Below are 13509 nucleotides of genomic sequence, written 5' to 3'. Positions count from 1 at the left end.
ATAAACAAATTGTTAAGACCACAATTAGGAATGATTTCTCTAGCAGCCAGTGTAGTATTGAGGGTACCATTTTTGGCCCTATTACACCATCATCTATCCTTTGAATTTGACAAATTCATTAATTGAATTCGAGAATAGATAAGTGAAGGTAACATAGAATTTAGTAAATCAGAATTCCAGTTAGAACCCACTCTGAACCTGGCAATTTTTTTCATGCTTGTAGCAAAAATAACAGGAGAGATGGCAAAGGAAGTGAGATTACCTGAAAGAAAAAAAAATCCATTTTTCAATCCAGAAAAAAAATGGAGTTACCATTTCCTTTTTTTTTTTATCACCATTTTTTCCAAAAATGGAATAATATGGGAGATGATCGAGTAGACACGAGCGGCAGAGGTAATAAAAAAAATCCGTTATTTTTCAGAATTCACGTGGCATCATCAAAACCGTTGAAATATTAAAAGAAAGCAAGATAATATGTCGGAAGGGTGACAACTGGAAAGTGATAGGATGGATGGGAGGAGAAGAGAATCTCACTGGGCCCCACAGGTCCATGGGGCCCACACTTTCCGTCGCTGGAATCACCACACGACACGAAAGGACACGTCACGACACAGATACACTGTGAAGCTCTGCACTGCAAAAATCAAAATGGTTTAACTGCAAAGCAAATCATATTAATTGGGAATCTCTTCTCCACTGTATCGATTGGGATTGGATCAAATCAGGATTCGTTGAAGCAAAAAGTTTCTTTATTAACGAAAAGTAAATCACCGATGCACCATTAAAATCCCTGCAAATCGCATTTAACGTTGAAGAGCAACAACTATTGCTAGAAATTGTGTTTGAAGAACTTGTTCCTTCAGCCTAACTCGAACCTTATAAAACCGTCGTTAACGAGGAGAGAAAGAGAGTGATCTTGCTCTTCCCGACTTCCGGAGAAGAATCCACTCAGATAGTAATGCAATTTCGCTGAAGTTCCGACTGGGGAGATCGGATCTTGGGCCGTCAATTGATGGAGTTGGGCCATGGCGGCCATCATTGGATTAAGAGACGGTGTTTCCACTGTAGGTGGCATCAGCGGCTGCTTGTATTCACCAGCCAAGGAGAAGGTCTCCACCAGGGGAGTCTACAGTAGCCGTTCTCCGCTTCTTCTACGTCGGATCCGCCAGTTGCTTGGGATTGGCAAGGTTAAGCTGTTTTTTGCCTTTTGTGTCTTCTTCGCCCTTCTTTTCATTGGCTCCAGGATCGGTTCTTTAATAGGATGGAACCCTCATTATCCTTCTTCGGTTTCTTCTCCTTCTAGGTAGGCGCCTTGCGATCTTTTTGGATTCTCCAATTTTGTTTAGTATTAATTGCTTCTTTCTTGGACTGTTGGACTTGTGTCTCAATTCTCTTCTCCTCTGCTCCCACCCCCGGGGATAGTAGCTTATTCGAGTTATGCTATCTTCTTCCATGGTAAGATCCTTATCTTGGAAGAAATATTCTATTATTTTTTAATATTTGATGAAGTGTATTATCATTACTGGAATTCTGATTGTCTATCTTTGTAAAGAAAAACGTTTACGAATATTTATGGGAGGGTTGATTTCTTGATCTAGATTATAATTATGGGGCCCTCGTGTGATTGGAGAAAATTGATTAAAGTTTGTAAATGGTGCGGGTAAAATTGATCAGACTCTCTTATGGAAGTTTTGTGACCCTGAATCTTGGTGGTCACTCTGTGCTGCCTGGTTTTTGAAGATCGATGTGGTCTCAGACGGACTGTTAGCCTGAGAGTCTGGCAATTTTACGTTGCTTATTCATCTCCTCCCAGGTTTTTCCCCATACAATTGTTGAAAGTAGTTTTTTTTTTTTTCTACGGATGGTATATTTATTTATTATTTTCTGGCTGATTGTTCTTTAGAAAGATCTTGCTACCACTTGATTTTATTGAACTTGATGGGCTGTAGAGGGCCTCGATTTTCTATTTTTTAATCAAATTCACTGAGTGAGTAACTTGTTAATTGTTTGACACACAGCTTGGAATTACTCTCTTTGTGTTTGAGGATCCACCGAGTTTCCTCTTAAAGTAATAGACTTGCCCACCAAAATTGTTAAACCAAGAGGTCTAAAGAGATGTGAGTTGATCAAAGTATGTAAATCAACCCCCCCCCCCCCCCAAAAAAAAAAAAAAAAGGAAAAAAAGAAAAGAAAAGACCAAAAGATCTAAGAGGATGGGATGATCACTAACAGAAATGCTTTGATGAAGATATCAATGAACCAGTCCTCTGGATTTGAAATACAGAGTGTAGATTTCCTTGGGCGCAACCTTATCATTGATAATTTGAATTGTTGACCTCAATATTCCTTTTCCTCTTATATCAGGTTAGGTCGGATGATAAGTGGCTAACTTTATTTTCTTGGAAGTTGGAACCATACCCTCTGAGCAGGTCTGCAACTGGATAGACTGAATATGCCATTTGCTGTTGTATTCTTAGATTTTTACTAGACCTTCCACCATAGCAAGATTGCTTGTAACAGAACTCTTTTTAGTAGAACCTGAAACTTTAGTATAGTAGGATCCATATATGAAAAAAAGTCCAACTATCTATTCAAGCATCTAAAAATACACTTGTGGGGAGAAAACTTCTGTAGATGGTTATATTTCTCATATTTCCTTTTCTGGTAACCATAGTTCAAGAATTCGCCGAGATCTCGTTTATATCTCTCTTTTTGAAAAAAGCGAGACAAGACTTAAGGCGAAATGAAATATTACCCCAACTAGGTTGAGATCTCAGTTCGAGATTTTGTTTCGACCGATATTTGGACCAAACTTACCTTTATAATGTACATATCTCGACCGAGACAGTCAAGATCTCTCCAAAACTCGACAGAGAAGTGTGCATTTGACCTGATTTTTGAGGATTTTTTACGGTGGTTTATGATAGAGATATATGTAATATGTTAATGTTGATGATTGTACACTTTTACATTTGTATTGTTTATTTAAGATTTTTTTATATTAATTGTATGATTTGATTGCTTTCAATTACTAAATTATGTGTAGAATAAGGCCTATTAGTACGTTGTCGCCTACCAACCTAGGGTCCGAATTGAGACTCCTATTTGGACTTTATTTTTGCAAAATCTGATAGTGTCATTGTGTTTAAATGGCCTAAAATAGGTTGCGTACCAAGTTTTAGGCCCAAACTAGGTCTAAAACCCACCAAAACCAGCCTTCGATCTTGAAAGAAAAACAAAAAATTTACACCAACTCATCGAGATCTCGGCCCAACTCGGTTTTTTGGCTGGGTGAAACCTGTACCGAAACCGAGTTCTTGAACCTTGCTGATAACCTTACAGTAGTGTAACAACGCACCCAACTACCAAGTTGTAAATCTGTTTTTGGTGGCCATTTAGATTTGTTGCATACAATTTGGGGTGGCAATTAGCAACAGATAGGGTAGGGTCAGATAATGCCTTACTATAACCTTGTTAAGTGATTCAGCGGTTCTTTACCCTTAACAAATAGAGTAGTGTAGAGATTTTTCCTTACCCTTTCCTTCTAGAGTACAACAACTACAACAACTCAGCCTTATCCCATTTTAATGGGGTCAGTTACATGGATCCAAGTAGAGAGAAAATGGTAAAAATATAGAAGTAAAGGGAAATGGCAAACAACATCGACACAAACTCTAGGTCATCGACCCTTTTTAGCAATGTACCGCTTCTTAACTGCCCAACATTCTGCTCTAGGCGTTGATACGACAACAACATCACAGTCCAACTAAATGGGGTCAACCCATGGATCTTAGCTCTCCCCTATCAGCTCTATTTGAAGTCATACCAGGAACAAAGCCTAAGCTAAGCATGTCCTTCTTCACCACTTCTCCTATGGTTATCTTAGGTCTGCCCTTGGCTCTTTTGGCTCCCTCAATCTGAATCACGTCACTCCTCCGAACAGGGACATCTGGAGCCCTTCGTTGAACATGGCCGTACCACCTCAAACTACTCTCTCTAATTTTGTCATGAATCGGGGTTACTCCTAACCCAGCTCTAATATGGTCATTCCTTACTTTATCCTTCCTAGTTTTGCTACACATCTATCTCAACATCCTCATATCTGCAACCCCAAGTTTATCTATATGACACTTCTTCATTGCCCAACATTCCGCACCATACATCGTAGCTGGTTGAATGACAATCCTAAAAAATTCCTTCAAGGGTATTTGGTAAAAATTCCTTTTTTATTTTTAAAATACTAAACTTCCTATTTCGCAGAGGGTTGAGCATCATCAATGATATTTTAGTTGGGGAAATGGGCCAGTAGCTATGAGCTTAGATTCGACTGGTAATTGGGTTAGGTGTATAGCCCCTACCTAGATGAGTAAATGGGGATGGTAACCCTTTAACTAGGATGTAAACCACTTTTACCCTTTCTCTCCATAAGCGGGTTAATTTTCAGCACTACATAATAATGAAATTTTGGTACTTAGAAATTGGGAAAAAGTTTTATAAAACGCCAACTAAAAAATGAAATTGCATACCCCTCACATATCACTGTTCATGGGAGGGGGTGATATGTCATAAATGCCCCTCCCCCCGAAATTGCATTCGCGCAATGTAGGGAACCTTCTTCCTTAGAAATATTAGTGAAACTTTGCTTGACATAGTTATCCATGTAACAATGGAAGGTGATATTTCCAAAAATCACAAGACAAATCTAAACCATCCATTTTACAATTTTTGTTCTAAATCGTCTGTTCCCACTCAGAGTTGGGAGAGTGCACAGTAATGTCTAGAGTACTGGTACACATGCATGGACATACACGGGATGTGTGCCAATACAAAAGGAGGTATTTGATTGAATTAGACTTTGAAATTTGACACATGGCTAATCTAGATCATGTCCTCTCTATTCAACAGTTGGAATGGACATATCATCTATCCACGTGGTAGAACAGATACCTTGTGACATTTGGAAAAATAATTGACATATATATATGGAAAATCTTGTTGTAACCTCTTAATTTTTGCCCCTTTTTTATTCTCAAAAGTCATTTAATGTTGCATTTAATGCAGGGGGTAAAAAGGTGTTTTCAAATAGGACTTTTGTGGCAAAAATTAAGGTGACAACAAAATTTTCCATATATATATTGCCACTTGTTTTATTCTCAAAAGTCATTTAATGTTGCATTTAATGCAGGGGTAAAAAGGGGTTTTCAAAGAGGACCTGCATTAAATGACTTTCTATTTTTTTGAAAATCCCTTTTTACCCCTACATTAAATATGTATTAAATAACTTTTAGGAATAAGACAAGGGGCAAAAAAGTAAGGTTATAACTTGTTAGCTCACCTACTTGGTGACAACAATATATATATATATATATATATAGGGAACTGGCTGAACAGTAGCTTACCGAAAGCTGGCGGCATACCCAACACTCTCCCATATATATATATGGTGTAGGACAGGTTTGGGAAGGGTATCCAGCTCATTTATCTCAGCATACTTGCAGAAATTCTTAACAAGTACAGCCATAAATAAAGAAACAAACAAATCATACGTGCAGAATTTCATGCTTAGTATAAAAGAAACATGATAGATCAATACCTTTCTTTACTGTCCCACGGGTTAGAATGCTGTGAATAAGTGTTGAATCACTACCTAACTCCAAAGATTATGTCCTCAAGATCCCTTTGTTGTTGGTAGAAGAATATCCAAGGTATTTGGGGGGCTGAAGTTGAGACAAATTTGGAAAGTTTGGGACTGATACAAGAACTGGTAAGAAATTTAGCAATAATAAAGTCTTGGCAAGAGGGGATAAATTGGGTTTCTTGAAGATTTGGCTGAGGGGTCAAGGGAATTTGGGATACCACATCTTTCATCACAATCAGTCCTATTCCTGCCAAAAAAGGTATGATTTATTGGGGTTTATGGGCTGCTGTAGTTGAAAGAACAAATGGAAGGCTCTTGAGAATTGAAAATGGAGGTTGGGAGAAATGTGATGGTACAAACAACAATGGATTTGGGGGTTGAACAGGGATGGTTTGCTGTAGATATAGAGTTTGAAAGAGAGGAGTGGACAGAAGAAGAAGATGGAGAAGAAAGAAGGAGATGGATTTGTACCTTGGCTTCAGACCATCTTAGATTCACTCCAAGTGTTGCATAGAGTCACTCATGCTGCAAAAAGAGAGTAATCTCACTAGTTCCAAATACTTTCATTGTCCCATTAATGAGAATAAAGGGCATCATAACATTACACAACAAAAAACAGTTATTTCCAAGTAGGATCTCTATTACAAGCAATCAGAACACTTAGCATCAACCTCAGCAAAAGTCCATAAGACAATCACCCAACAGTAGGTGGGAAGTAGGGTATATCAGCCCTTACAACCCTAACAAAACTCAGCAAAGGACTTGGGATGATACCAGCCAAAGAGAAAGTCAAACAAGACCAATTAACAAGAAAATGGAGTTCTAATAGGGTGGAACAATCCCTCAAAATCGAATGGAGGTCTAATAGGATGGAACTGGTGGAGGACCGGTTAGGATGGGAAGAAATCTGAGAAGGGTTTAGAGTTGCAGGGAGGGAGAGAAGAGGGAACACACACGCACAGCTCTCTTGAGCAAACAAACAATGACAATATTCAATTCTCAAATCTGTGTTCTCCTACGTATTACAATGAATATATGGAGAAGACTCTTGCATAGAAATAGAATCTTTCTAAAATGGAAATAACTCAAAGAAGAAACTAACAAACTAAGCCATATCTAAAAAAGGAAACTACCCAAAGTAATCCCTACGTAATCTACCCATTCAAATAAAATAAAATAAATTAAAAGATTGCATCCTAAGTAAACTACCAGCCCTTGCCAGACCAGAAAACTGGTTTAGGACCTATCCTTAGTTTGGGCCTCCAAAGTGGGTCATGTCGGTCCAGCCAGGCTAAGGCAACTGCATCAGGAACAATCCCTCAATATAAGGCCTTCACAGGGCATGAACAAGATCAATTAACCAGAAAATAAGCAACCTTCAGAAACAAGTCACATGGATTGGATGGACCTTATGTTCAAATCACATGGAGGTCTAATAGGGTGGAACAATCCCTCGAAATCTCAGCCCAAGTTGATGGATACATGCTGGGATATCACTGTGTCTCAGAAATAGAAACTAAGACTCAAAATTAGTAACTTACTGCTACAGGGAGAAAGAACCATTGGATGGTCCTGAAATTATCACTGAAGTACCCTGGGGGCTAGTTCACTGCCAAAATCTGGGCAGAAGTGGATGGCCTGATCAGCAGTTAAAAGTCCTTGCAGTTTCTGCAGAATTCTCCCAGAATAGTGAACCGCAGGTGTTGAAACTTGATCTTCAGATCCTCTTCTCAGTTGGAACTTGATGCAGAATCTATAGCAATCTCAGTACTGTTGTTAACACCTTCGGATGTCTCTCTTATTAATGTAATTGAAGGTTAACGGGGAAATAAAAGGTAGGCTCAATAGAAGGGGGATTGGATAGATTGGTTCGAGTTTCTCTCTCTCCCCTTGGCATCTCACCTCAAGGCATCACACCTTATTGCATCTCACAGGGTTTGGCTGAAACCAGCAATAATCATCTTCATTAAATCGTGAGGGGGGACTCTAAGGTTTCGATTACATATAGCTACTGCTTCTACTCAGAAAATAGAAAGTAAACAATTAAGTCTCTAGAGATCCCTTACAAGGCAATATTGAGACTTGTAAAAAAAAGCTAATTAAGGTCTTAGCTATTAACCAAAATAGAAGGTACTAAAATAAATAAAACTAAACTATTAGCATCCCTCACAATCTAGTTTTGAGTGAACCAGTAACAGCCAGCCACATGGGCTGGCCCAGCCAAGGCTGGTTGGCCCAAAGGCCCACAGTTCTGTTCCACTAAAGTAGTAGAGATATGGACCTGACCCCTTAGGTCCCTGCATCTGTATTTCTAGCCCAGTAACCTGTGTAATGTGTACATCACATATAACTACATGTTAAACCTATATACTGTTATTTCCTAAAATAACTACCCATATAACTACACCAAAATAAAAACACTACAATTAAATATGATAATAATCTGATCCAGATAAAAGTACAACAAAATAATAAAAAGAACTACACATAATACTGGTCATCTAGCCATAATGAAGTGACATGTGGCTGCATCTGTCTGTGTCTCCTCTGATAAGTCCTAAATCCTTGAGTGATGTCTTTATCAATATGTGCATGTGCATATATGTATGAAAGAAGACACTTATAGTTCCATTTCATTCCACATAAAATGGCCCAACCTACATAAACATGCCTTTTCTTTTACAAAATTAACGGGCCCCCACCCTTGCGAATTAATTGGTTCCTCCATCACCTTCTAGGTTGACCCAGTCCGCATCTTAAACCCATTTAATTTTTGTTGATATTCCTGGAATGACCAAAAATACGAACTTTTGCAACCGGGAGAGGGGGGAGGGAGGGGGTAGACATTTTGTTTTATTGGTTGAAATCTGAGATGTTGGCTGAAACAGGTTGAAACTTACAACTATTGCATAGTTGGTGATGCAATTTGGATAATTGGAGTAATTTTCGTTGTAAAGCTGCCAGAGGCTTAGTTATTGGCTTGCACATCCAAAACATAATTTGTTCTCTAGCTTCCTTTGGAAAACAGACCACTTCCTGCATCAACCCACCTGCTGAAAAGCTCAAGGATGTGTAGGTCTATTATACTTTCCCCCTCCTCCCCCTTAACCAAAAACCAAAAATTTAAATAGAGACAATGTCCAAGTCAGTTGTCACTGTCGATGACTTTTCAAACAACAGCTAAAAGGAAAAATATGATTGTGTTGAGACCTTGGAATGGAACAGTAGCAGTAACATGCTTTTACCATGTTGACTGAAATATCACACCAATGATAGTGCCAAAGCAAAGAACGACAGAATGAAAGATGAATGAAAACAGATAGTTGAGTTTTCCATTGTTGCTGTGCTCTACTGTGAAGTGGTCAATCTTTAAGCCAATGTTGGGTAAATAGGTGAATCTTGAACTACTGGTTGATAATTGATATAGGAAGGTAATCCCACACACTTAATTAGGTTTCCAAGGGTGCAGGTTGAACAGATGTTTCAAATGGAAAATTGCATCCGCTGAAGTTCCAACTGTTGTAATGACTGTTATCTATGGGGAATTGTTGGCAAATTATGAAAGCCTGATTGTAGATGTTTTGATTGATTGGCTTCCAATTGCTTCATTTAGGACCTAACTGTGTAAAAATAAAGAGAAAGAAAGAGGAGGACGTAGGAATCAACCTCACTCACAGTGAATCCCCATTGTATTAGTCAATTGAGCTAAAAATCAGATTTTTTTTTAACCTTTCTCTTTTTTTATGGCAATAAGTAAAAATTTGGATTTTACTGACCTCGTAGTACAAATGAACACTCATTTACATGCAAAACACTTTCAGTCCAACTTTACTTTTCTACCCCCTCTTGACCCCTGCCAAAAATTATAATGTTTACAAGATGGGAAAGCATCTCTTTAATGAAATTGGATACCTGAAGTTTCATTACCAACTCTGGCAAAAGCATTATTTACCTTCAATTCTTGAACTCATATTTAGAATACCCTAATCCAGTTGTGGTAAAACCGAATGGAACTTAGCTGAAATAAGGACAGACTCGTTCTGACTCTAAACTGTACCAAAACATTTGTAACAAATTAAACTAAAACATGGAAATACCTGATCTTACTGAAAATGACCTAAATGTAAAACTGAACTTACCAAAATACCCTTTACCATTTCTTTCTTCATCCTGGATCAGATTTCAATCATTGATCCTCTTTGACTATTTCACTCAACCTCTCCTGCATAATTCTCCCTCGTAGTCTTCTCTCTTCCAAACTGAATTTGAAGGATTTACTTTCTACTACAAGCTTCAATCCATCTTTGTCCCATTATACTTGTGGTCACATTTGTACTAAGAGGATCGTCATGTCAAAAAGGAATATATTCACATAAATGTATTTTCAGACGGAATAGGGAATCAAAAAAATCATAAAGTAGAGTGAATGTATGTGGGGGATTGTGGAGAGAAGTCGATTTATTGTGTTTATTTCTAGGGCTTATTAAATTAAAGAACATAGTTACAACGGTTAAGTTCCGCTATTGCAACCTGTTGGTTGGGGTTCAAAACTTGGAAACAGCCTCTCTTGCGAAGCAGGGGGGGTAAGGCTGCATACATTTGCCCCTCCCAGACCCTGCAGTAGCAGAAGCCTTGTGCATTGGGTTGCTCTTTATTAAATTAAAGAACATATTAGCTTGCATGAGTTTCTGTTTAGCCACCACTGCTGTAAAGTTTGCAATTTTATTGTCCTTGCTAAATTGCTACTACTGAGTATAGCAGAAAACCCAGTCATGTACGATGAATAGCTTCATGTCCAGTAATTTTTCTATATGGTGTTCAAAGCATTTGAAGGCTACCATTTCTTCCTACCATTGCCATCTTACCCTTTTTTCTGGAGGATACAAACACCCAACAGTCTGAAAGCCTTGGGCCTGTTGTTGCTCGAACTTGCTGGAGGATTCAAACATCCAGCAGGGGTCAGAAGCAGTCACAGGAAACATTGAGATCCAAAGGGAGATCTCAAGACCTTGACAGCAAGCCAGGGAGAAGGCTTTCAGACCTACCTCTGTCTTGGCGGCGGATATAAACATCCAGCAGAGGTCATTGGTCGTCTCTGGGAACTTTAGGGATAACAGTCATCATAGCATTACTGCATTCTCAGGCAGTTTCCTAGAAACCTCCCTGTTCTGCTACCTCACATAAAATTAAGAGATATCTAACATTCACCCCCCATCATCCATCTTACCCTTTTGCATTTTGCATCTTAGATTAATTCTTTATAAGCAAGTTTTGAGCAAAATGGATTTGCTTCCCTCTCGGGGGGGTGAGTTTTTGTGTGCATCTGTGTGACTTGTTCAGTCTTTATTGCCCAAAGTGGGGCTAGGGAAAATCTCAGCTTATCTTCAGCTCTGGTATCATTTGACAATTTTGTCTATGTTCATGTAAACCTGGTCTGATCTTTGATTCATTGCAGACAAACTTTGATAACACAATTTCTTCTGGTTTACTATGATCTCTAAAATGCATATATCTCTATGTTCTTGTTAATGCTCTTCTTGTATATTATTTTATTTTTATTACAGATATTTTTGTTAGATTATTCCTGTTTTTTAAAAGCTTTTGAGTTCCTGGTATATTGCAGGGGTGGTTACACAGTGCTGATTAACACATGGAAGCGCAATTCTCTTCTTAAGCAAGCTGTTGGTCATTATGCATCCTGTAGTGGGGCTGATGCTATACGTGTGGTTTGGAGTGAGAGTGATCCACCATCAGAGAGCCTGAAAGCCTATCTTAAGCATATTGTTCAGTCGAAGTCACAAACTGCTCATAAACCAAACTTCAAATTTGACCTGAATGAGGAGGACAATCTAAATAATAGATTTAAGCCAATTGAGGACCCCAGAACAGATGCGATTTTTTCTGTGGATGATGATGTTATCGTTCCCTGCACTACCCTGGATTTTGCATTTACTGTATGGCAAAGTGCCCCATCCACAATGGTGGGATTTGTTCCCCGCATGCATTGGCTAGATGTAGAGGTATGTAACTTTCTTTGTAATATAATATTAGCTTAGTGAAATTTTCTTTTGGAAGCGTTGCTTGTCGATAGAACTTCTGGTAATGGACTCATGGTTCATTCCTTATGCACTGTATGACAAGGACACCTACATATTTCATAAGATAGAAAATGTTAGTTTAAATTCTTGGACACCTGCATGGAATGCTCATCAATGCAGAAAATTAGGCAAACCTCTGTAATTCCTTTCTTTTCTTTTTAGTGAGATGAGATTGAACCTGCAATCTTGTTGTTTCAGTGGGGAATTAAACCAGTTATGCTACAGGCATTATCATTATATAAAGGTTGTTCATTTGTACACAAGTAAATTGTACAAGTAAATTTAGCATTTTTTTTCTACTTGATCTTCTATAGCAACTTAACTGTCCATATTATCGTGTACCGCAGCAGATATAGTCACTTATTTAGATTAATAAGCTTTATTCAAGAAAAAGTTTATTTTCTTTTATCCCCAGAATCTTCTGGAACCATGAAATCAGAATATCAGATATATAAAATTCTTACGAAACAATTTTTCCTTTCACGAGAATCTCCTTCTGTTATGTTCCTTTTGTGAATGCATTGTCTTTTAACCGACTTTTCATCTGATGTAGAAGGATGGGGTTGCTTATTATAAATATGGAGGTTGGTGGTCAGTTTGGTGGATGGGTACTTACAGTATGGTCCTCTCAAAAGCAGCTTTCTTTCACAGAAAGTACTTGGATTTCTACACATACACAATGCCTTCATCAATACATGATTATGTGTCTAGGGAAAGGTCAGTTACTGAGTTGAGTTTGCTCCTTGGGGAAGGAATTTACTTTCTATTTATATCAGCATGTATGCGAAAATATATCCATGTCTGATCCTCACCTGTTTTCTTGCAGAAACTGTGAAGATATTGCAATGTCTCTTCTTGTTGCAAATGCCACGGGTGCCCCTCCTATCTGGGTTAAAGGTAACAGTTACTGTTGCTGCTGCTGATCTCTCTCTCTCTCTCTCTTGCTTGCATGTGGGCACATGCATGGGCTACTTAAGCTTTTCTATAATTGGTGTATTTTGTTTTTAAGTATTTTATATTGGTTTACTATTCCCAGTTACATAAACGCCCATTTCTGTGGTAGTTTGCTTACTAGTTAACATGCACTCACAGGGAAGATATATGAGATTGGATCATCAGGCATCAGCAGTCTGAATGGGCACAGTAGTAGAAGGAATAAATGCCTCAACGACTTCGTTTCCCTCTATGGAACCATGCCTCTAGTATCAACCAATTTAAAAGCAGTGGATGCAAGACATGAGTGGTTCTGGTAGTAATTGAGGTGTTCGATTCATTTATATGGCTCTTGATTGCTCTCTTTTTCCCCAGTGTGTAATCTGCCATTCGTTTATTACCAATCACTTGTAACCTTCCTTGGGAGTGAGGCAGTACACAGCAGGACTTCGGCTACAGCGATGGTATAGTTCACTCTATGAACCGAACAATCCATTGTTGACTATTCTTTTACACATCTGAAATTGGATTCGCTTCAGGTTTATGTTAGAATGGTATATGCAAGAAAGACTAGCATAAAAGAAATGTAACTGAGAGAACAACTTATGGCTATTGTTCATGTCAAGACGTCCTAGATGAATCATAAATGAATCTTGAGAATGTAATGAAAAATCCAGAAGAGGAATTTATTCTCCTTCTGAAATGTAAAGATTGAATCTTTCCTTAAAGCAAGATTAGGGAAACAAAGTCCAGGGAAAGATGTAGTAATAAGAACAAACAAATTTACTCACAACAGTATAATTTCCTACATCAGCTACTCAATAAGGCTTTGGTTTTTAT

At 38.3% G+C, this 13509-nt stretch overlaps 1 protein-coding gene and 1 long non-coding RNA gene across 2 annotated transcripts; one reads left to right on the top strand and one right to left on the bottom strand.

Moving 5' to 3' along the window:
- The first annotated feature begins 903 nt into the window (after window positions 1-903).
- Window positions 904-12989, top strand: LOC122648507 (glycosylinositol phosphorylceramide mannosyl transferase 1-like). Its single transcript, XM_043841714.1, has 5 exons — window positions 904-1303; window positions 11262-11658; window positions 12290-12453; window positions 12563-12633; window positions 12829-12989. The coding sequence occupies exons 1-5, from the start codon at window positions 1026-1028 to the stop codon at window positions 12987-12989; spliced, it is 1071 nt and encodes a 356-aa protein (XP_043697649.1). The 5' UTR covers window positions 904-1025.
- On the bottom strand, window positions 12871-13259 carry LOC122648508. Its single transcript, XR_006331091.1, has 2 exons — window positions 13071-13259; window positions 12871-13018 (listed from the first exon to the last, which is right to left on the bottom strand). It is a non-coding gene; the product is annotated as an uncharacterized LOC122648508 (long non-coding RNA).
- Window positions 13260-13509: the final 250 nt, after the last annotated feature.

This window comes from Telopea speciosissima, chromosome 1, assembly GCF_018873765.1.
Source record: "Telopea speciosissima isolate NSW1024214 ecotype Mountain lineage chromosome 1, Tspe_v1, whole genome shotgun sequence".
NCBI lineage: Eukaryota > Viridiplantae > Streptophyta > Magnoliopsida > Proteales > Proteaceae > Telopea > Telopea speciosissima.
Note: the sequence above shows the minus strand (reverse complement) of the source record. Positions and strands in the feature narration are given on the sequence as shown.